Source organism: Cnephaeus nilssonii, assembly GCF_951640355.1.
Source record: "Cnephaeus nilssonii genome assembly, chromosome: 17".
Classification (NCBI taxonomy): Eukaryota; Metazoa; Chordata; class Mammalia; order Chiroptera; family Vespertilionidae; genus Cnephaeus; species Cnephaeus nilssonii.
The window spans coordinates 49,185,986-49,211,280 of NC_137088.1; the positions used below are offsets into that span (position 1 = coordinate 49,185,986).

The following is a 25,295-nucleotide window of genomic DNA, read 5'->3' on the forward strand; positions in this document are numbered from 1 at the left end:
ACACGTGTTAGCAGAAGTGCATCTAAAAATTAGCCAAATGCACTGAATGCCTTTTTTCAATTATTTCAGTGCGGTGCTACCTTGTTTCATGAATATGTTTTACTTCTGCAAAGTGAGAATAAAATACTCATAAATCAATAACTGTTTGTCTTCCTAACCGAAGGGCTATTACAGGAGTAATGAATTTATTATAACCCAGCATCCTCTGCCACATACTACGAAAGATTTCTGGCGAATGATTTGGGATCACAATGCACAGATCATCGTCATGCTGCCAGACAACCAGAGCTTGGTAAGTGAAGCACATCTGCTATATGTTAACGAGCCGGTGCGGCCAGAAGCATGAATTCCTTTGGTGCCTTGCCACAGGGCCGTATAGTGTCTGGAGATGCGAGGGAGGGAACCCAGACCTCTCACCTTTAAGTCTGCTCAGATTCCTTTTGCAGCCTCAGTTACCCTCCCTGCCAGTTCATTACCTGATTCTCTAATGCTGGTGGCATCGCCCCTCAGTTACACTGTGCATGGCAGCGCAGCAGCAGGTTTTGAAAAAGGCCTTTCCATTAACCTCATTAATGCATAACCTTCACCGACCTCTATAAATAATAGCAGCTAACATTTGAGAATGTAGCTGTACTTACCACTCTATATGGTGTTTTTTTAACTTATTGGGGTGGCACTGGTTATTAACTCATTCATTCTCCTCTACAATTGCATAACATAGGTACTATCTCATTTAATAGCTGGGGAAACTGAGGGGAAGTAAGTTGCTCAAGGGCATACATGAATGATCGATCAGAGTCAAGATTTAAACCCGAGTCGCCTGAGCTCATGCTTTCAATCATTTTTGCTGTAGTGTGTCTCCCACCCACATCATAGAAGTATCTCCCAGCCACCCCCCCAAAAAATTGTATAAAAAGTAATAACACGTGGCTTTTCCCTGCCATCGGTAAGGCAGAGCCATTACAGGGAAGGAGGTAAGGAAAGGCCCTCCCATTCCCACTTAAAGGTGTTTAAGAACTTCACCAAACTATTACCTCTTTCTCCTCTCTTTAGTCCTTCCCTGTTGAGCTCTCTAAACTACATAAGAGAAGGGTCAGCAAGTGTGCATAGATAAGCTTCAATTTCTGTGCTTAGATCTCTACGTTTCAAAATTACTTGGGTTCAAAAGTTACTGTGAGGACATGTGAGCACATGAAGTCAAAACAAAAACACGATGAGGATCTGCCTCAGGAGTGTCAGATTCGTGAGGTTTTCAGTCAGGAAAGAACAGTGTGATTGAACCCTAGTCTGGGTGACATGCATTTGACTGTGTGCCCAGTCAGTAGGAACTTCGCTGTCGCATTCTGCTCCAGCTCCAGAATACCAAGACTGCTTCTGCACCATCGAGTGGCAACCAAGTTGAGAAGCTGAAGCCGAAAACCGAGTGTAAATTTTCAAATTAGCTGGCAGTAGGGGTCTGTTCTGTTGGCATGAGGCATTTGGAGGCATTTAGGGCTGTTAAGACATTCATTTGTTGGATGAATTAGTATTTTATTTTCACTTAACAGAGGACAGTCACCAGAAGCATGTACCCACAAGCTCATTGGTATGGGGAGGCTGGACCAAATGAGTGGACACATGGTCTGCAGACAGTGAGGCTATAGGAACTGCCCTGGACCATGTCATCTCCATGTCGCTGAGGCGTAGGGGGGCTGCAGCAGCATCACACTGGTCTGTACTCTCAGCTCCAGTGCCCCAAGTCAGATTCATTTATTGTAGTTTTTCCTAAAAACAGTGTCTCTGGCCAGTGCTCTCAGTGGTTAGGGCATCAGCTGATATACCAAAGGGCCTTGGGTTCAATCCCCAGCCCTGGTCAAGGTGTGTGCAGGAGGCAACCAATCTATGCATCTTTCTCACATTGACGTTTCTCTCTCTCTCTCTCTCTCACTCCCCCTTCCACTCTCTCTATCCTTGGGTGAGGATTAACAACAAAAAATTTAAAAATGTATCTGGACTCCTGTTTACTCTATTGTTTCTTACTAGTATAATTTTACAAGACCACAATTCTGTGACTAGCCCGGAAGTCACTGGTTCCTGATGCAGAAAGCTCTGTTAGAGGTGCCTAGACATCGCCGACCTCTGTAAATATATTTGTCACAAAATAAGCAGGAGACCAGGGTGCCTACTGAATTAACGAGTAGCATTTGTTTTTCTCAGTCTTTCAAGATGACCCATTATTCCCGTTTACTACCTGTATTCAAACGTTTCTCTCTGCCTTTCTGTCACCATAACCACATCCCTCTGGCAGCCGTGAGGCCACTCCGTAATTGACTCTTCATGTTGCCCTCATACGAGTTCTCTGAGACAGGGAGTGTCACTATTCCCACTTTGCAGCCACAGAGTGTAAGGCTCGGCTACATTGATTGATTCAGGATCACATCCACCCTAAATCCTATGCGCAGTCTGTGCATATTGGTTACATTTAGTGGCCTTGTCCATCATCAGTGACCTTGTTTTTAATATCTGTTCAAAGGGCCCTACTTCCGTCTCCTTTGGATGAAGTTTACTGAAACACTGACAGTTACAGACTTCTTTTGTATAGCCTGAACCCAATCGCTAATCTGCTTCCCCTTATGCTGAGCTTTAAAAATAAAAACGTACTTGGCAATAGCTGTATTGAAACTTGAAAGGGTGATAAGTCTTATTGGACTGCTGGCTCATTTCTAATGCAACATTGTAATATTAAACAAAACCCTCTTTGTTTTGAACACTATTCAGAATTATTTCTGACTTCACTAGCAGTATCTTAGCATTTTCAGGAAAATGCCCAAAGAAAGTTTAGTTGGCCTTAGGAACTGATTAGGGAAGGGAGGAGGGCTTATTGTCGAAATCATTGTATTTCTCAGTCTCCAACCTCTGCAACAATTAACTTTTTTTAGGTCTCCATAGTTTTCAAGGATAGAATTCAAGTATGAAGCCTGAATGTTTACTTTTAATTTTAAAATAGATGAACATTTTAAAGCTTGCCTGATTCAAGGCTAAAAGGCTTTCTATGTCATCCCCTTTTGAAACCTAACATCATGTACTAACTTTTCTTTTAAAGAACACCTTGTAACTACAGCCACATGCTTATCTCTGTACAGCCTCTTTCCCTTAACATTTATCAGAGATTTTGGACAACTCATGGACCTCTCTTGAGTCCTGGTGTTGTCCTGTAAAGTCCGATGAGAAAAATCTCTTTCCTCACTAGTATACTGTAATCATTAAATAAGATAATGTTATAAAAGTCCTTTGCAAAATGTTAACCAACTGTGAACTATTATTAACATAATCCATAGGAAATGACAATTAGCCTGTCTTAGTTGCTTAAGCAATTATGAATAATAGCTTAGAATTAATTGACCTAAATCCCATCTCCTTTTCCATGACAATATATTACAGACCACTTCTCAGCTGCGGCCAATGCATCCTCCATAGATGCATTTTGGTTGTGACAGTGACATAGGTGAGAATTGGTAGAAATGGTTATGATCACATATGTTTTACAGTAGAATACAATAAATAACCAATGAAATCAGCATGATTAGGTAAGGATACAATTCTATGAACCTAATTTAAAAGATGACGTGAGAGGTACGGCAAACGTAAGAAATCATTTTGCAAGAAAATTCATAAACAAGTGTTTGACAGCACTGCAGAGGATTTATCTACGTATGTATTTTGGTTCCCATAGGCAGAAGATGAGTTTGTGTACTGGCCAAGTCGAGAAGAATCCATGAACTGTGAGGCCTTTACCGTCACCCTTATCAGCAAAGACAGACTGTGCCTCTCTAATGAAGAACAGATTATCATCCACGACTTTATTCTGGAAGCCACACAGGTAACCTAACCCTCAGTGCTGAGGAATAGCTAGATCTAGGCAGATTGGCCTGAGTAACTGAAGTAATTGACCACCCTCCAGGCAGGTCCAGGCCTGTGAGTATGACTTCATTTTAATTATGTATACTTCCCCTTTTTCCACCTTCCACTATTTGCTTTCCCAGCTGGGTGGATGAAACGTAACCAGCTCCTCTGAGTGGCACATACAAATGAGTCTGTTGACATAATTGGAACAAACAATATTCTAGAGCTCAGTGTTTTCTTTGCCATCAGAAATGGAAAGCTTGTGGTGTGTTGCAGGGTTGATGATAAGAATTTTGGTTACACAGTATTTTGATGTGTAGTAACTGCCTTCTTAAGGGGCAGGTAAGAGGGGACCTGGCTTATATTAGTAACTGAAATGACCTCCTAACCTCTTCCTCTTAATTTTAAAGATGAGAAAAATTGTCACATGAAATTTTTGCCTGAACAAAATAGGATTCTACTGTTTCACTGTCATGAGGGGCTCGCTCTGGATTCTTTAGCTGTCTGTCTGCAAGAAGTGCTTTCTCGGGAGCAGGTTCCAGCCACTGGATGGCAGAGATGAACTCTGTGGTCTCGTTGTAGGATGACTACGTCCTGGAAGTCCGGCACTTTCAGTGTCCCAAGTGGCCTAACCCAGACGCCCCCATCAGCAGTACCTTTGAACTTGTCAACGTCATCAAGGAAGAGGCCTTGACAAGGGATGGCCCCACCATTGTCCACGATGAGTATGTATCTGCTTGTTAAGTTCCAAGTTCACACGGTTTCCTGCTACATTGCTCCAGCAGCGGAAAGGGAAGGCATTTTAGAAACCTGTCCCCTCTCAGGACGATTCTGTGTCATTTCTAACTTGTACCTGGCAGGGTGTTGTGGTCCTGTCTGCATTTTAACGTGTGGAACCCTTCAAGGCTTCAGGTTCTAGAATGTGTGCTCTAGAAAGGGGAAAGTCCTGTATCTGAGCCCAGAAAAATAGATTTGCATGCTTGCCGAGGTTTTATGTTTCAGTAACGCAAATAATCAGTTAAATTACTAATTATCTATGTCGATTGGATAATTATCTTTATTTTAACACTGCTACACTGAATTTTCAAAAACACCTATTAGGGAAGAAACCTTTTTAAATTTAGCTGATTAGCAGTAAAGTTGAACTACTAGAGTTTACAGTGTGCTTTGAAGTTTAGAGTTCTGTCTTTGGGGTTTTAAAGGTAAAGAATGTAGGTCTCAAAGAGAAGAAGTTGCTCCTGGCTCAGAGATTTTAAGGTACAGTGTTCAAACCCAGCTCCGTCCACTTTCCTAAGAGGGAAAGGGCCACAGACAGGCCTCATGGTGTATGGGTATCTGGCCAAACCTGCGAGTCAGCCGTATCGAACCTCACCAACCTTTAGCCAGCTTGGCACTAGTTACACCTCCTCATCTCTAGTTTAGTTCCCAGGGATCTAGCTTTCTTGGCCAGTGCATCCATCATGCTCATTAAATTACCAACTACTTCAACAGCATAGGTATTAGTCCATTTGAAAGTAAAGCTTATGTTGTCTTTCCCCACACCACCCCCTTGAACTTATGATAGAATTGAAAGTGCACAAAGATTTTTGGCCTAGATCAGTACCTTTACCTCAAATCCAGAGTTCTATTTGAAGGAAGCCATTTTACTGGCTGCTTCCTTAGGAAATAAGTGACTATTGCAGAACATTGGCCTTAGATTAAGAATTAAGATTAGAAGAGCATTATAGTCCAAACTTCAGTTAATGTGAAAACCACCAACAGTGTATAAAAACAGCACACAGACAGCCTCAAAATTACTGGGTATGAAACTTTAGGGTAGGCAGTTACACATAAACTTAGGGCTGATTCTAGAGGGGTTCCCCCACCCCCCTAAAGTGAATCATTTTTAAATTACTTCTGGGTGTTACCATCTCCTATTAATTCAGGCCAAATCCTAATGTTGCTGCCCAAGTTCAAAGACTCACTTGGATGGTATGGTAATACTCCAAGGAATTTTGTCCTAAAATCAGTAAAACACTTCATCTTATAGTTTTATGGTAAGGGAAGGAGAAAAGAAAAAAACACCACCGCCTAGTTAAACAGTATTAGCAGAACTGTTTCATTCACTTATTTATATTCAGCTTTTGAGTGTATTATTCAATGATTTTTATTTTATTCCACCTCTGAAATTATCAAAGGTAGCTGTTCTTAGGCCTAAATAAGAAAAGATAAAGTTAACCCTAAACCAATGGGTCTACAAATATCATAGCGGGATGAAAACCACCTAAAGCAGTGTGTTCATTCATTTCTCCATCCACCATCATTAGGCGATAAGCGATTCCATAGAAATTCCTTTTCCACATTACTCAGGGACAACTTTAAACTTTTAAACAGCTGCTAGCTCTAGTGCAATACTCTGAATGCCAGTGACCTTTCAGTACCTATAAATATCCCTTCATGATGGACTACAAACCCCTTATATGTAGCTTATCTAAAACCAAACCTGTCCCCTTCCAGCTGGCCCCATCTACCACCTCTTGTTGCTGCTCCCCACCCTTCCAGCACACTTTCCAAATTCTTCAGTCTGGCTTGCTTCCTTTTCCAGCTGCCAGCCCATCCTCCTACAGGCCACTTTCCCTGCAAAGACTTTCCTGAGTGCCCCTTCATTCAACACACTGTTCAAAATGTCTATAGCTCATTTCAGAGGTTTCAAAGTCATTTATAAACATCACATCCTTACCAGAGCCATTCCTATTTATCATATACTAGAGGCCTGGTGCATGAATTCGTACACCAGTGGGGTCCCTCAGCCTGGCTTGCAGGATCGGGCTGAAATTGGCTCTCTGACATCCCCCGAGGAGTCCCAGATTGCAAGAGGGTGCAGGCCAGGCCAAGGGACCCCCACCGGTGCACTATCGGGGCCCGGGAGGGCTCCAGGGCGTGCCCGACCCATCTCGCTCAGTTCCAATTGGCTGGACCCCAGCAGCAAGCTAACCTACCAATCGGAGTGCCTGCCCATAGCAACCGGTCGACTGTCTGCCCCCTGGTGATCAGTACACATCATAGTGAGCGGTTGAGTGGCCTTAGCATATCATTAGCATATTATGCTTTGATTGGCTGAATGGCCGACCAGACAACTGGACACTTAGCATATTAGCCTTTTATTATATATGATTGTAACTATTTGTCCACATGACTGTTGAGACCAATAGTGGCAACTTTCTCATCCCATTCTCCACAGGGTAAAGCCCAGTGCCTGGCACATAGTGGGTGCTGGGCAAGTATTGGCATTAGTGGGCAGTATGCTTCAGACTGTGATGACCTACAAAACTTCGAGGTTATGTACCCCGATAGAAATTTTCCCCAGAGAGCCTTGCACCTTATTTTTTTGTTGCGTTTGTCAATTCTTCTGTGAACAGTAAAGCCAATTTACAAAGTGTTTTAAGCTCAAAATTAGAAGTGAGCAGAGACCTGAGCGCTTCACTGTAAGTCAGAGTTCAGCTCTCAGTGCACAGACTCCACGCTATCTCTGGTCTTCACAGCGATCTTTTTAACACCTGCTTTCAGGGTCCTCAGCTGTGAGCCAGGTAGATGACATTTCTAGATAAATGACAAAATTCCTCACCAAAAAGTAAACTGATGCTCCTTGAGGGCAGGCTGATTAATTAAGAATTTCTACATGGCTACAACAGAGCACTAAACTTAAGCATCCTGTATTCATCTGTTTCAGTCAGTTCTGTTCAGAGCTGAGCCGTATCATTACTGTCACGTTTTTACAAGGGCGTCTGTTTCTACAGAAGTTGGAAGATAGGCCTGGTTCTTACACAGTCTTGTGAGACAATAGATGAGGCCCTCACTCACAGCACATTCACTCTGGGGGCGTATCTGTCACCCTGTTGGATATCACAGTAGTCTAATTCCACTGAACAGTTCTCGAAGTGTGTTCTAAGGACACTTGATTGGGGGATTGGAGGGGAAAGGGAGGCAGTCTTCAAGGCCCTTCCATCCTTCTGCCCCGAGCGTCCAGTACAGCGCTCCTGGGCTGTGTGACCTGGGAGGCATCCTCGCTCTGATGCTTAATGGAATGTTGCATGGTTTTCCTCAGTTCTGATTTCTGATATTGACAGATATAGCCCAAATAAGCAAAAGCTCTCCCTGGCCCCGATCGTGCACCGGGTTTTCAATAACTTATTTTAATTTGGTCCTGAGACAGTCTATAGGAGATGCAGAAATGTATGGAGTGCCTTCTATACCAGCTGCTGCAAAGACACTCCTTCATCACCAATCATTTAATCCTCAAATATACCGTCTGGGAGGGGAACTTTAGGATCCCTGCTTCACATACGAGAAAACAAGTATAGTGACGCTCAGTAACAGCCTGTGTACACAGATAGTGTCAGAGCTACAATCAGTGGGGACCAGTGTAAAATGAAAATGCAGGAACAATTGTCCAAAAATTAAGTATTTCCACATGGCTACAGCAGAGCACTAAACTTAAGTGCAGGACCCTTCTGAGTAGGGGATCCAGCAAACCACACACCCCGCTTCTCCTCGCAACTGCCCAGGTGGCGAGGCTAGAAGCCGGCCCTGCCACAGTCAAATCCAGCTACTTTCACAGTAAGCATCCTGCACTCACATCTGTCAGACTGAGTGTTTTCCTACTTTACTTCTCATTCACTTACAAAGTTGTAATTTCTTATAGTACTGCGGAAAGTGTTTGCATTGCTATTTCCCCCCAAGATTGTATTCTTGGCTATCATGTTAAAAACAACCTCCTAAGAGCAAAGGTGTAACAATTGTGAGTAGTTATATGAAATAGTAGAAAGTAAGTAAATGGGCATATAGATGTTATTATATACACTGACTATGCAAGGAACTCCGGTGTGCTATAAAATGTGTATCAGCAGAGCACCTACAAACATGGCATTGGTTGGTAACTTAAAGTGCTTGCATTTCTTTTGATGTCTTTGTGGCATAGGAAGGGAAAGATGAAAATGTTTCGTTAACAGCACTAATTAAACAAGCATTGCTTTGAGGGAGTGCAGACTAGCTGCCAGAGCCAGGACTTTGTATACTATTCTTACTGCTCTAGCTTATAAATGACCTGCCTCATTTTTTACCACGGCCCTATAATTTTAAATGCAGATCCAGGAAACTTGACAAACATCCTTTAATCCTACTTAACTCCTAAACTGCTTTAGAAAAATGGCCTTTCAATCTTTATTCTTTCATATTCATGCTTGGTTTATAGAAGGTACTTAAAAATATCTGTGCGTTTGATTGAGTTGACTTAGTTTTTAGTCATGTTCAATGTCTTCTTGCATAGATACTTCATTTTAATTTAGATACTGACTTAAGAGTGGCTAAATATAGGCAAGGCCAGAGTAACCCCACTTGGTTTGGATAACTTTAAGAAAGAACAAAGGAAGGGGAAAGGGATCCCCAAGTTTAACAGTTTCTCTAGAACCGTGGTCGGCAAATTGCGGCTCACGAGCCACATGCGGCTCTTTGGCGCCTTGAGTGTGGCTCTTCCACAAAATACCATGGCCTGGGCGAGTCTATTTTGAAGAAGTGGCGTTAGAAGAAGTTTAAGTTTAAAAAATTTGGCTCTCAAAAGAAATTTTAATCATTGTACTGTTGATATTTGGCTCTGTTGACTAATGAGTTTGCCAACCACTGTTCTAGAACAGACTAGCAAAGGTTAAATTCTCCCCCTGGAAAACATGGTAGCATGCTAAAATGAGAAAGTAGTAAACTCAGTACAACTTAGCATCTGAGGAAAGAGCAATCATAATAGGATTTTAAAATATGCTCAGAGATCTGAAGGAAGACTCTGTGAAATGAATTAAAAACCTGTGTTGTGTGTCAGGAACAAATTAGAGTCTAGGAAATGGAAAGATGTGCTGGTAGTAAAATGGACAAAGCTGAAATCAAATTCAAACTGGATACAAAAGTTTCAACATATGTCTAAGAGGTGATCCCATGGAGAGATGCAAGAGGAAGAAATAATGGCTGAGGTTTTCCGAGAACTGAATAAAGAGATAAATTCTTACATAGAATGATCAGGATACATTGGAACAATAAGAGACCTGAATACCACAATTAACAACACTGATCTAATAGTGATATGTAAAAGTTTACCTAAGAGACTGTATCGAGAGACCATATAGTCTCTTCACATGCAAATAGTTTATTTAGATAAATTGACCATAAATGGAATTTCAGTTCATTAAAAAAAATGATGCCACATTCCTTGATCACAATGCATTAATATTAAAAACCAATAATGAAATGAGACCCCAAATCTTTATACTAAGACACTGAAGTCCTTATATCTAGAATTGTAGATAATTGATGGGTTAAAGAGGTATTGAAAATAGAAATTACAAAATACTTAAAATTAAATGTAGCCAAACTACACTGAGAAAAAAAATTCTAGCCTAAGCTGTTATTTATTGCAGAAAAGATTAAAAATAAGGCTGTTTCACATCAAGAAAACAGGAAAAAATAGGTAAATTTTTTAAAAGTTCAAGGAATTAAAAGATAAAAGCCGGCAGGGAGGAGATGGTAAGTCTAATGAAAGATAGAACTTTGGAAAATGGTGAGGAAAAAATCTACCATATATCTGTAATTACATGAAAACATTTGAGAATTGTTAATATCCTTAGGTGTGATGAAATCCTTATAAGAAAATATTAATGAATAAAATACTTGGGATTTCCTTCAGTGTACATGGGGGAGGAAGTAAGAGGTAAAACAAGAATTCCCTTGAGCTGGTGACTGCTGTGATTTATCGATGGCTACAGTACTATTGTACTTTTATGTAGGTTTGATATTTTCTATAATAAAAGGCTAAAATAATAGAAGTATTTTAAAGGACATAAATATTTAAAATTATTTATAATTCCATACTAGTAAACTCTTTCATAACTTACCTTTATTGTTGAAAGTATGGCCGATATACCACCCTTTTTTCCCGTTGACCTCCTCCACCCCGCTTCCTACCCCCAGGCTTTCTCTGCACTGTTGTCGGAATCCATGGGTTATGCATGTGCATATAAGTTCTTTGGTTAATCTCTTCCTGCCCCTCTCCCTTCAAGCATAAGCATAATAAATAATACTTTTTGAACATATGGTAGATGTGCTAGTCTCTGTTTCTAGCCATTTACATGTATCAGCTCAAATCTAGGCTCTAGTCACCAGCTATGAGGCTTTGGCCATTTAATTCACCTGAATGTGCCTTGTTTCTTCAACCTCAAAATGTGGATAATAGTAGTACCTGAAAATAGGTTATTGTGAAGGTTAAGTTGATGCATGTAAAATATCTAAAAAAGAGCCTAGCAACATAGTAAGAGCACACCACACATTAGGGATCTAGACTAAGTACTGAATAAAAGGATGAGTTCTCAAAACTGTTAAGGCCACTAAGTTCTGACAGGCTGCATTTAAACAACACACAGAACAGACATTAGAATGTGGATAAAAATGTCTAAATACTGTTAAATAAAACCAGTGTGTTATATTAAAAGAATTATACATCATGAAAAAGTTAGATTGATTCTGGGAATGAAGAGCTGGCTAAATATTACCAAAAAACTCAGTGAATTCAGAACATTATTATTAAAGGTATTGCTAAAAAAATCAATAGATGTTGCAAAGCCAAAATAGCACCTATTCATAATCCCCATCCCCTAAAGAAAAACTCAGCAAACTAAAAGTATAAAGCATCCTCTTTAACTTGATCAATGTTATTTATCAGAAACCTATACATTTTTATTTAATGTTAAAAACCTAGAAGCTTTACCATTAAAGAATACAGCATGATGTATCCTTGTAGTGCTAGAGTACAAAACTATGGAGGCCCTGACCAACACAGTAAAGCAAAATACATAAGGGTTGAAAAGAAGCAAAACTGGCATTACTAGCAGATGAAGATGTAGCCAACCTCGAGAAATGGTTCACAGATTATTAGACCTTAAAGAGTTCTGCCGTGTGGCCAGATACAAGTTCACCATGTGAAAATGAACTTTCTATCAACTGAAACCAAACAGGAAATGTCGTGAGTCCATTCTCAGTAACAAACTCTAAAACACCTAGGAGTTAAACCCAGAATGAAATTAGCCAAGACTATGAAGAAAACTATAAACTCTAATTGAAAGCATCAAAAATAAGCTGGAGCAATTAGTTACCCATAGAAAAAATAACTAAAATCAGACCTTACCTTACACCAAAACCAGAATAAAATTCAGATGAATTCATTAAATGTGAAAACAATGTAAAATACTGGACTAGAGAAAGCATTCTCAAACAAGATTCCAAAAAAGCCAAAAATGAGAATATGATAAACTCGATTACATCTAAACTTCAGTACAACATAAACAACCACAAATAGTGTGAACAGAAACTAGAGATTGGAAAAAACTACTTGCAACATGTGCCACAGGTAATATAAAATAACTAATATGAATCCATTTAAAAGAGACAAAACTATTAGAGAAATGTCCAAAGTATATTAATAGTCAGTTTCCGAAGAGGAAATATAGATGGTCAATAAGCAAAAAGATATTCAACTTCCCTGATAATCAAGAAATACAAATGAAAACAATAGTAAGATACAGTTTTTCACCCACCAGATTGGCAAAAGAATTGAACTTTAAATTGATGAAGAAAGCCCTGGCTGGTGTTGCTCAATGGTTATAGCATAGGCCCGCGCATCAAAGGGTCTGATTCCTGGTCAAGGGCATGTGCCTGGGTTCCAAGTTCGACCCCCAGCCTGGTGGGGTTGCTATGGGAGGCAACCAATCGATGTGTCTCTCTCACATCGATGTTTTTCTCTCTTTCTCCCCTCCCCCTTCCATTCTCTCTAATCGGGTGAGGATTAACCAAAAAACAAATACATAAATTAATTAAATGATGAGGAAAAACAAATATTCTCATGCTGGGAGAAGTGTAAATCGGTAACAACCACTCGGGAGAGAAATTGGCAATATCTTGAAAACGGAAACAGGCATACCTGTGACCCAGCGCTTCTCCACAGGGCTCCTCTTCCGATGCACACAAGACACACACATCACCTAAATGCCTGTCCTTGGGCGATGAGCGAGTCTGGTACGCCTGTAGCAGATGAAAGAATGAGCTGGTTGAAATGCACTGACATACTGACATCTGGAAGGCTGCATCCAAAATTGCAACCGTTTTTATCTGTGGATACTTTACCTCTAAAGTTGGAGTGATGGTTAAGAGGACATTGGTCTTACTTGTATTCAAGATGTAAAAATCTGTAATGTTTTAATTTCATGTAAGAATAATGCAGAAACTGCATATTTAATAGTTTTTAACATAACAGTAAACACAGGGCATCTAAGTTCTGGTCTCATTTTTACCAGAAACACCACCTTGAATTTAAGCCTCTGTTTGCTCATCATTAGTGTGGAAACTGTGCGTCACAGTTCATAGAGAAATGGAGCTGCCAGCCTGGTGAAAAGTCTTCTTCTTCCAAGACTTTTTTAAGCAAAGAGAACCATATTTTTCAAAGAATTTTATAGAAGATGCCCTCATTTAGAAAGTTTAGTGCCAAAAATAATTATTTAATATAGAACTTGTTTTGAGAATTCTGATTGCATTTGAGCATTGTATTTCCATTTTTATTCATATTTTGTAAGTTCAATTTAGCTGTTTGGGATTGTTAAAAAAAAACATACACTTGTAGAGCCTTTCACCTTTCTACTTGTTGAAGGGCTTACAGTTAAAGTTCTCATATTATTGTTCCTACCATATTATCTAACCCATCCCGACAGATCTTCTCTCTCTCTCTCCAAAGTCTAATTTTGAACTTCTCCTTTCATCTTAAACATCAAGCTAAGTATCTGATAAAACCAGTTTGGGAGGTTTCACACTCATAAACAAATGTCATCTTTAAATGTCTTCCCCTGTCCAGTATTTCATTCATTTTTGTGTTCTAGAGTAAGTGTCAATACAGTCTACTTAGCTTCTATGAAAATATGTGAGGGTCATTCCAGCCCCTTAGTAGATCTGAACTAGCCTTTTCTTTCTTCCCGAGGTATGGCGCGGTTTCAGCAGGAATGCTGTGTGCCCTCACCACCCTGTCCCAGCAGCTAGAGAACGAAAACGCCGTGGATGTTTTCCAGGTTGCAAAAATGATCAATCTTATGAGGCCTGGAGTTTTCACAGACATTGTAAGTACTCTGCTTATTAATGAAGACTACACAACATCAGTCAAAACTCAGGCTGTGGAGCAGAGGTTCTCAGCTGGGGGTGATTTGGGCCCCCTCCCCATCCCCAGGGGACATTTGGCAATGTCGAGAGACTTTTTTGGTTATCACAACTGGAGTGGGAGAGAGGTGCTCTGGCGTCTAGTGAGTCCAGGGATGCTGCAGTGAAGAAGCAGACCTTCAAGACAAAGAATCGTCTGGCCCAGACTGTCCGTGGTGCGGGGCTGGAGAAACCCTGCTTTCTAGGCTACAGGGTTCTCTAGTTACAATAGGCGGATACCCTGTTATCTTAACTGACTCTCAGCAGTGGGAATTAGTTCCAAGCTAGCAGAAATCTAAAGGATGTGAAGAAAGCACATGTCTTGGTTATAAAGGATTCATGTGATTTTTTTTAGACAGCATAAATGTCCATTCCTGTTTCTCAAGTATGTTTTCCAGTTACATTTCTAATTAGTATTCCTGCCTCAGATGAAATGCCTAAGCTGCCCTCTGGCTCACGCCGTCTTCCTCTTGTTTTTCAGGAACAATACCAGTTTGTCTACAAAGCAATGCTCAGCCTGGTCAGCACTAAAGAAAACGGAAACGGTCCCATGGCAGTGGACAAAAATGGTGCTGTTCTCATTGCAGATGAATCGGACCCTGCCGAGAGCATGGAATCTCTGGTGTGACTGCGACCCTGCCAGGGCACCTAATTTGTAAAACTTCTGAAGACTGAGAACTTTTTTGAGGCCTTTTTTGCCAGACTCTAGGTTATACAATAACCCAGTTACTTTTTTACACTGATAAAAGTTTTGATATTTATTTTTTGCCATTTTATGTCTTAATGGTATCCTACTGAGCATTTGCACCTCTGTTCATTCCCCTCCCCACCCCCGTGAAACGCAATTTGACCTAGTTTGCACTATCTGATCAGTGTTACTGCCTATAACCTAATACTAAAGCAAACCCTGGTGTGACATTCCGTAACAACATACATGCTACTTTTTTAGTTCAGTACAGTGAAGGTCTTTGTTCTGACAGTGAATCTTGGTTCTATTATTATTATTGCTAAAGCAGTTACATTCTACTAGCAGGCAATGCTGTATTTTTCCTCAGCCCTCCTCTGCTATTTTTTAGACATTGTTCAATACTGTATGCCTTCTATATTTTCGTGGATGAGCACTGTTTTCTTTTAAAGAACAGTAGGTTGTTGGGAGCTACTGAGAAGGTTGGTCGACCTCATGGCCTTGAAACAATTCCACGTATGATGGGGAAGACATCCATTAAGAAATTAGAAGGTTTCAAAGTTGCTTCATGTGAACATCACCTATTAGTTACAAACGTATATTCATAGCTTAAAAATGCCCAACTGTGTCAAAATAAAGGATATCTCTGTATTACAGTTTTCACAATAGCTATGTGGACAGTGTGTGTTATTTTCATTTGACTCTGCAATAGCTCCACCCTAAAGGCAGGGCTATCTTTTACAATAGAGGGATGGCAATATTTTACACAACTCCATTAAGAAACCCTTTCGTGAATCGCCATTAATGTTTCTTGGTTTATAACACCATACCTCACGGCAGGTGGAATATGAACATCTTTGCAGGCGTGTCATTTTGAAACTAGTCCTCTAAAATTCCTATGACTCATCTAGCAACCTAATAAAAACTACCTATCTAGTTAACATTCTTTTCTTTCCTTTTTTTTTTGCCAAACGTTTCATGATAAATCTCATAATTACATACATTCTTCTACTTAGAATTAGAATGAAAATACTGTATTAGCATAAATCTTAGGACTATCTAGACTCCCACATGTGGACAAATTAGATTTGGAGAGAGGAAAATAGAATCTTGAATAAAACATGATATCTACATTTTCAAATAGCTTTTAAAAGAGAGAGATGGCTTTGTATGTTTTTGTGTAGTTTAGCCTCAAGAACAGACATACGTCAGTAAAAGAGGCAGCTGATCATCACACGGAGCCCAGGGCCTAGCTTCTGGAGCCACATTCATCCCACTGTACATAATGGGAAAATTAGGAACATGATGAGGAATTTCAGTTCCGTTAGAAAAAAATAACCTACCTACTGAGATCTGTTTCTCCTAGTGCTTATTTGCTTTCGAGGGACAACTTCTGTCAGAACTGGACCTGTTAAGAAAAAAAGTGGGTTTTGATTATTTTTTATGTCAATAAACTTCAACAAAAAGTCCCCACTGGCAATTTTACTATCTTGGTAGGCAGTCGAACATTAATGATCATCGGCACTGAGGTCCTATTTCTCTTGCACTGGCTTTCCATGAAGTTTGTCAGAATGGAGCTGAAGGGCCAAAGCCCCCAAGCAGAGAGAGGTCACAGGCCAAGCCCAGGAGTTCTAATGCACAGGCCCAGTCAACGGAGTGCTCAGGAACTACGTAACTTTCAGGGCTAGGTTAATCTCATCTATCACATAGATTCAGCAACATAGAACAGTCCTTGAGAAAAGATGTGAAAATGAGCCAAGTTTGCTAACTTGGAATGTGCTAGATGATTAAGACCCCTTTACCGTCCCCCTGCTCCCATCAGAGGCGACACAAGGAAGCTCTACCTAGCACTCAAGAATAAAGCTTGAACACTGAAGCACTACCATTGCCGAGAGGCCACAGGGATCGGGAAGGGAAAGGTTTCATGTCATTACGAGCTAGATCATTGTAGTCAATTAAGTAGGTCACTGGCTGTATAGGCTAGAGCAGTGGTCGGCAAACTGCGGCTCGCAAGCCACATGCAGCTCGCGAGCCGCAGTTTGCCGCACTGTTGACTAATGAGTTTGCTGACCACTGGGATAGGGGCTTAATCACAAGGAACAACAGCCTGTAATTATTGGAATCGAGAGTCTAGGTCAGTGGTCAGCAAACTCATTAGTCAACAGTGGCAAACTGCGGCTCGCGAGCCGCAGTTTGCCGACCACTGGACTAGAGTATTGACATGAGTTAACTACAGTAGTTGGCACAGTGGACTTGACTTTCAGAAGTAATGTCCAAGTTGGGGTTCATGATCCCTCAGTAAATTTTTCTTAATATAAAAGTAAGCATTGGTTAGGAGACACACAGCAAGTATTCCCTTCTGTGCTATTGACAGAGGTCTCAATTCATGGAACTGCACACCCTCCAACACAATTCTGTGACCCTCTCTTCTATGGCCATCAGAATCACGATGAAAGAGATAGCTAGAAAATAGAATAGAAACATTACAAGGATGGTTTAGAAGTTCTCTGTGAGCCAGTTGTTGATTTACAGCGGGCTTGAACCAAAGTCTACAAATCCTGACCCACTGAACTAGGAGCAATTGCTATTTGCCCATCTTGCCAAAGCGATCCAAGCATACTTCACCGAGGACGGTGATGCACAGCAGTTCCTTGCACCACAGAGTGGACCCGCCCAGTCTTCATTTGTTTTGGGCAGAAGCATGCTTGCAGCTTTTCCGGGGCAGAGCTTCAAAGATGGCATTTTCTTTGAAACATAAGCACATTGCTTAACGAGGTTATCACCACTGCACTCGGGGGAAGGAAATAGCTTTTGCAAATTAGTGTGTGCTATTTTGTAAAATAAGCGTATTGGGTATTTGATTTTAGCTCTAGGTAAACAGAATGCGCACATCATACAAAATTGAATTGCAATGACCAGGCCAAGTGTCCGTGCTGGACATCAGAGAAAAGACACCTTATTTCCATCAGGAGAACTCTCTTGCATCCAAAAGCCACAACATCTTTTTTATATACAAAAAAGTTAACGTCTGAATTTCAGGAAGAATAAGATCAATTGAATTGGTTTTCTGAATTTTTATTCATTGTAGCTTTTAGTCTATTTCAAGTTGGAGAGTCCAGCAAGGTCAGAGAAGGTAATGGTATTCAAGGTCTGGCTGTTGGGAGTGTTTAGCCCAGAGTGACATATTTAAATCAACTAACCTTAATTATTTCTTAATGACACAGCACAACTGCCTTGTTATGAATTTTTTCTTGAATGCTTACATACTGTATTTAAAAATTAAAATATAGTACCAATTTACCAAAGATACATAGTACTAATTCAAAGCAAAAAAAATAAATAAATAAACCCAAACTCATCATAATTTAAGAAATAATAATAAAAATGTAGTTTGTCTTAAGAATTTAGCAGTTATACTGGAAAATGCATTTCAACTCCTTATGTTCCAAAGTTCATGTTCCAATGGTGTCAGTGAATTTTTATATGAAGGGAAATGCCTGCTTTTTTTTTTTTTTAACAGCTGTAATTTCACTTACCCCTTTGCACTTTCCCTGAACATGTTGCCACTTAACATCCAATATTGGCTTTACTTATCTCTAGAAAGAAGGCATGCTACAAATAGGAAGGAATTGTAATAATGATATTTGGCCTCTACTTTGTCTTAGCTGTTAAACTGTTTTTAGTATTTTTGTTAAATATTTGCAAAGGGAAGAATTTTCTACAGAGGATAATTAATTTCGAGAAAAATATCTTGAGTTTTAAGAAATAAACATCTCCAGAAAAGGAGACCGCCGATTTTATAAAATGTCGCAACTCTCCAACATTTGGGGTAGTGACTCTTTTGTTAAGACATTTGAAACTAGCAAGCAGCCATTGTTTCTAAAAACTAAAAACAAACAAAAAAAATCACTTCGCCTTCATGTTGATTCGTGTTTCTTTCACTTCGTTTTGAAATAGCTAAACACGTTAAGACTGTAAATATTTTGTTGCTTGGATAAGCATCTTCTGGGAACTTTGTATCTATGGTATATAATCATAGAATTTTATATTTTCATATAAAGCTAATTTTTTTCTAGTTTCAACTCCGTCATAGTTTTGGTTTTGATTTTTATTTTTTGGGTTTTTTTTTGTGTGTGTGGTGGATATGTGAATTCAATTTTCTGTGTATTGAAGTAGAAAGAATCATCTTTGCATTCCAAAAGAATCTAACATGTGTTATTTCTTTGAGGCAGTGATTGTGACAGTTGGGTTTTTTTTTTTTAATTCCATTGACCTATTGTGCAAAGGAATTAGACATAGTCACTGAAGACATTTGCTGCATTGACCCATTTGGAAAAAGTGTTTTGGGGTTTTTTTAATTTGTTCCAGGGGGAGGGGTTTTGTAACCTGAAATTTTTCCCTTTTACCTTCTGTTTAAAACTATATCAAATCATTCTATTATAGTGTTATTTAATATGTAAATTGTATTGCTATACATAAAATAAAGTATGGTTTTTGATGTATTCATTAGTGACGAGCATTTCTATGAAAATATATCAAATAAAAAATCAGGTTGCTAGTCTCCCTTCACAAATCACATTTACACCCACTGACCCCTCATCGTAGTTTCCATGTTAGTACAATGAATATTAGGAGTCTTTACACAGCCAGAAAGCCAAAAAGAAACGTCTTTTCTGAGTTTTTCCTCCTTTAAAGACTAAAATGACAAAGCTTTAGCTGCATATTGAATTAAACTGTTTTCACTTTATGAGTCTGCTAAGAAGTGCTATTTTCCCCAGTGTATTGACTACAATTGTAGCAACTTCTCCCTCTTAACCTTTTGCACTCGGATGTCGAGTATGACTCGACACGGTTAGCATTAGAATAAAGGAATCAAGAAAAAAGCAAGCGAGTGCAAAGGGTTAATATTTACTGTGAGGATGAAGACTGGAAAGACTTGGAGAATCTGAAATATATAGGATCAGTACAATTGCTTCTACTTACAAGGAATTTTGACATTTCCAAATAGGGGGACCCGAAACTGGCAGCTTTAAACCACCATTCTTTTTTAACCTTAGGTGGCCCCACATTCAGGAATTCAACTCTTAATACCACAGTTCCAATTTTTCTTTCCATGGAGATTAAAGAGCTGATATTTCATTCCCCCTAAGTAATGGAACTTAAGAAATAATGTGTTAATAGTTTCCAGTACTATCTGGAAGAAAGACCAATTTCAGCACACACAAAAATGAATCTCTGATGATATAACCCTAGTCTTCCTCCAATTACACTCATTGGGACTCCATATGTGCTGAAACTGGAGTAACAGCTGGAGAGGAGTAGCAGTTAGTTGCCTTTTTCAGGTGAGGCATGTACTCTACAGTTCACCAGAGTCTGCATCTCTTCCATCACCTGTGTCTGCCCATCATCAGTCGTTTAAACCTGCTTGGATCCTGCGAGCAGTTGCTTAAGAATTTTGAGACCATTTTACACCACCAACAACCAAGAGCAGCAGAAGAATTTATATTGATCTTGCATCAAAATCCTGGGAAGAAGCATGGGGCGTACAGGGTTCCCACATTCCTAATTACTTCTTTAAAATATACAGAAAAAAATATATATATATGTGTGTGTGTGTGTGTGTGTGTGTGTGTGTGTGTGTGTGTGTGTATTACGTGTGTCCCTCAGCCCAGCCTGCACCCTCTTCAATCTGGGACCCCTTGAGGGATGTCCGACTGCCCGTTTAGGCCCGATCCCGGTCCGAGCCTAAACAGGCAGTTGGACATCCCTCTCACAATCCAGGACTGCTGGCTCCCAACCGCTCGCCTGCCTGCCTGCCTGCCTGCCTGATTGCCCCTAACCGCTTCTGCCTGCCAGACGGATCAACCCCTAACCACTCCCCTGCCAACCTGATTGACACCTAACTGTCCTCCCCTGCCGGTCACCCCCAACTGCCCTCCTTTGCTGTCCCAGTCACCCCTAACTGCCTTCCCTTGCCAGCCTGGTCGCCCCAAGTTGCCCTCCCCTGCAGGCCTGGTCACCCCTAACTGCCCTCCCCTGCAGGCCTGGTCCCCCCTAACTGCCCTCCCCTGCTGGCCATCTTGTGGCAGCCATCTTGTGTCCACATCAGGGCAGCCATCTTTGACCACATGGTGGTGGCCATCTTGTGTGTTGGAGTGATGGTCAATTTGCATATTACCTCTTTATTATATAGGAATATATAGAGATTTCAGAGAGAAAGGAGAGGGAGAGAGATAGAAACATCAATGGTGAGAGAGAATCATTGGCTGCCTCCTACATACCCCACTCTGGTGATCTAGCTCGCAACGTGGGCATGTGCCCTGACCAGGAATCAAATCGTGACCTGGTTCATAGGTCAATGCTCAACCACTGAGCCATGCCAACTGGGCCCTAATTACTTCTAAGTCCACCCAAGATGGTTCCATGAAGCAGCAGCTCTGACTGTTCAAAATAACTGACAAATCCATTCTCTACTCCATGGCTTTTTCTGTCCAGAATATAACCCTAGACTAGGAAGCTTCATTTCTGTTACCAAGAACGGGGCAAAGAAACAAGAGTGCAAAGAGCCACTAACCCCAAACTCCATTTTCTGACAGTGAATTTAGACTGTTGAGAACTTGTAGGAACAAGTCATTATTCACCATACCTGGATTCAGAGACATGCTTCATTTCTGCCTGTGTTGGTGAAACAGTGTAAGTCACCAGAAGGTAGGAACTAGGAGTCAGGTACCAGCACGGTAAAATTGACTTTTGTGATTATGAAGTTTGCCAGAAAGGTAGACCAGCAGTTTATCTGAATTTAATAATCATGCTGTTTAAACATTGAAATATAGGAAATTGACTAATTTGTGGTAATTTGAAATAATGTAATTGGTATCTTTTCTTCCCTTCCCCATACTATTTCTGCATGGTGTAAAGTCAGGCTTGGAGGCAACAACCTTGCGGAGCTCAGGAGAATGTTCTAAATAGTAGATATCTTTAGCATTTCATTAGAATTCATTCCACAAGCATTTGCTAAATGTCTACCACAGGCCACATGTTACCTATACTCTGTACAGAATGTGAACTTGTTGGCAAAGGCACTTCAAAAGTCAGATGAGGCAAAGATTACAATTGAATCTTAAAAATTAATTTATGCAAAGATATTTATTTGGTACAATAGTAGAGATAAGCAAACAAGTAAAGGCTATAACCATGGATGTTACCTAACTTATAGACTGTGCTCCCCAAATTCTGCATTAAATTTGTTAACACCTGGAATTCATTTCCCCATAGTGAAAAAAAAAAAATGTTGAAGAATGAGGACTATGGGATCAAACAGCCAAGGGTTCCAGTCAGTTCTGCCACTTTCTGGGCAGAATTGCCCAGTAATTTACTGGGTGATTTGGGATAAGTTACTTCACTGCTTTATGTGTGATTTGCATCAGCTTGAAAATAGAGAAATGAATGTTTACCGAATCGGATTGCTGTGAGCAGTGAATGAGAAGATGCATGCAAAGCTCTTGGGAGAGTCAATATTAGCCATTATAATTATCCTATAATCTTTATTTTTTAATTGCTTAGCAGACCTCTTGTCAATCATGAAACAAAAAGTCAACTACCTTAGCTTGCCCAATTGAATAGTAATATTGAGATATTCCCTTCACTGATGAGGAAACTCACTGCATCAAATTAGATGCAAGGCAGGTGAATGGGGATGACTCCATATATTCTGCTGTCCAGAAACAAGTGTGGCAGAAGCACAAATGGACAACCATACACAGTGCCCAAAGCTTTAGTATTTCTCTTTTAATGGTTTAAATATCTCAGTGTATTAAAAAAAAAAAGCTTCATAATTTCAGAAAAGTGAAACAGTTATATTTGCTACTGTCAAACACCAAACACAGAGTATTGTAGAGTAATATGAAAGAGATGAACTTCGTTTCTATTGCTACCTATACTGCCCTATCTCAACCCCCAAACTCTATAAACTAATATAAACAGTGATCATTCCTTTTCTTCAGACAATTTTTTTATTTTTATTTATTTATTTTTACAGAGAGGAAGGGAGAGGGATATAGAGTTAGAAACTCAATGAGAGAAACATCAATCAGCTGCCTCCTACACACCTCCTACTGGGGATGTGCCCACAACCAAGGTACATGCACTTGACCGGAATCGAACCTGGGACCTTTCAGTCCACAGGCCGACGCTCTATCCACTGAGCCAAACCGGGTAGGGCTCCAGACAATTTTTATATCCTGCATCATCTCTCACTGCGTGCAATATATCGCTGTTATTATCAACCATCACCTTTCCTCCCCCTAGAGTTCTATTTGGCCTCTTTAGCTATTGCGAAGAAGGACGTGCTATAATCCTAATAAAAGAGAAATACGCAAATTGACCATACCTTCTCTACACCCACAAGCCATGCACACCAGCCAATCAGGGCGACTATGCAAATTAACCCAACCAAGATGGCGGTTAATTTGCATATCCAGGCCAGAGCGAAGACTGAAGACAGCGTAGAAAGAAGCCAAGCGCTGAAGAAGGAAGCAAAGCTGCGGAGAAGCAAGCAAGCTGGGCGGGGGAGAAGGGAATGAAGCAGGCGGGGCGGGGAGAAGGGAAGGAAGCAGGCGGGGCGGGGAGAAGGGAGAGAAGCCGGCGGGGCTGCGGAGAAGGGAGGGAAGCAGACGGGGCAGCGGAGACTGCAGCAGGAAGCCCTATTGCAGGAATCTTCCTGCAAGGGGCCTCTAGTTAGAAATATATCCTGTTGGTAAAGCCCATAAAGAACATTATTTCAGAGTATCTCACTACATAAGTTAGATCATCTGTTCCCTCTGCCAAAGCTTTATTGATTGTTGAAGAAAGAAAAAATTAGAATAAATAAAGTAAGGTTACTTATCTTAGAACCCTTGGTACTTTAACAATAAATTAAAATATATATTCCAATATTTAACATGTTTATGACTCATGAATCCTATAAATGTTTCAAAATTGATCATTTAAAAATAATATGGGATGGGTGATTAGAATACTAGATTTTAAAAATAATTTTTCATGGAAAGATGGACAATAAAACTGAACTTATCAATATGGCTTATTAAGACACCTCTTGTTGACACAAAATTCTCACATTGCTTAAGAATATGTAAACTGGATTCTGTGTCAGAACATCCCAGCAGGTGGTATAATATTCTTTACTTTTAAGCTTTCACCATACTAATAATCAGATATCTTCCATTAGATAGAGAAAGCATTTCCTGTTTCTTCCCTTCGTTTCACTTCTTAAATGCCTCGTGGATGCATGCATGTGAGCACCCAGATTACACAGTTCCAAAATCATCCCTTGGCTTTTAAAAATTCTTCCAGTCTTTAAAAAATGATAAGGAGTCCTTGCTATTCTTAAAAGGATTTAGGCCTGAGGATTTGAAGATGGTGACATAGGTAAATACCTATACTCGCTGCCTCTCACAACCACATCAAAATTACAACTAAAAGGCAAAACAACTACCTCCTAGAACCTTGGGAAGGCTGGCTGAGTGGGAGTTCCACAACTAGAGAGGTGAAGAAAGCGCACTGAGACTGGTAAGAGATGCGGAGGCACAGAAAGTGCTGACACCTGGATGTGCTGCTCTTTTAACCTGGAGGGAGATACAAGCTCCCACTTGCTCTGAACTCCAGTTCTGGGCAAGACTCTGGGGGACCCAGGCACATATGGGGAGAAACTGGACTGTCTGGCATCGGGACAGGAACACGAGAGTGGCTTTCTCTCAAGAGGTACACACAGCGATCATTGTTTCTACACGGAGGTGTGGGATGGGGAGACCTGGGGACCTCTCAGGTGCAGGGTTGACTGGCAGCCATTGCTGTTTGCTCTGCCCTGGTGATTCCCAGAGTCCCTGCCCCACCCAATTTACAACCCCACCCAAGCTGTGCCCAGTGGCTTTTGCATATGAATGGCCTGTCCATTCTCCGCCTAAAACCTGTCAAACTGCAGCTGGGTCAGAGAGCTCCAGAGCTTCCAAAAAAAGGCCCAAGGCCTGGCAGCGGCAGCAGCAGCAGCCTGCGTTGCTTCACAGCTGGGCCTTATCTGGGCACTTCCAAACCCCATACAAAGAGGAGGAATCTGCAGATGTCTCTGTAGCTCCTGCTGGGCGGCCCTAGACAGTGGCTGACGTTGCACCTCCTTGGAGATGCAAGAGCCAGTGTACCCAGTGGTCAGAGTGAGAACATACCAGATTACAACTCTTCACATCCATAAGAGACACACTCAAGGGACAGACTCAGTGAGCACCAAAGCCCCACTGAAGCAAGTCCTGCCCCATAAGGGTGTCTCCTGCGCAACAGATCTTCCAGTGTAGACACAGCTGGTCATCACAACCAATTGGCCTGGATGTCAATTCCTCCCAGTCATACCAACAGCAATCAAGGGTTAACTACAACAAGACTGTGCAAACAGCCCACAAAGGGGTGTACAAAGAGTGTCCACTTCAGG

General features: G+C 40.7%; 1 protein-coding gene across 4 annotated transcripts in view; it reads left to right on the forward strand.

Moving 5' to 3' along the window:
* The window catches only part of PTPRG (protein tyrosine phosphatase receptor type G), a 665,484-nt gene extending 646,279 nt beyond the window's left edge, over positions 1-19,205 (forward strand). For 3 of the 4 annotated variants that reach the window (XM_079794570.1, XM_079794567.1, XM_079794569.1), the window contains 6 exons: positions 164-292; positions 3,713-3,859; positions 4,465-4,607; positions 13,922-14,057; positions 14,615-16,806; positions 17,011-19,205. In XM_079794570.1, coding sequence (XP_079650696.1) covers positions 164-292; positions 3,713-3,859; positions 4,465-4,607; positions 13,922-14,057; positions 14,615-14,761 — 702 coding nt within the window. In that variant the 3' untranslated portion in view covers positions 14,762-16,806; positions 17,011-19,205. Of the gene's footprint in view, positions 1-163; positions 293-3,712; positions 3,860-4,464; positions 4,608-13,921; positions 14,058-14,614; positions 16,810-17,010 lie in introns of all 4 variants that reach the window. The other variant, XM_079794568.1, reaches the window with a different exon arrangement.
* The last annotated feature ends 6,090 nt before the right edge of the window (positions 19,206-25,295 follow it).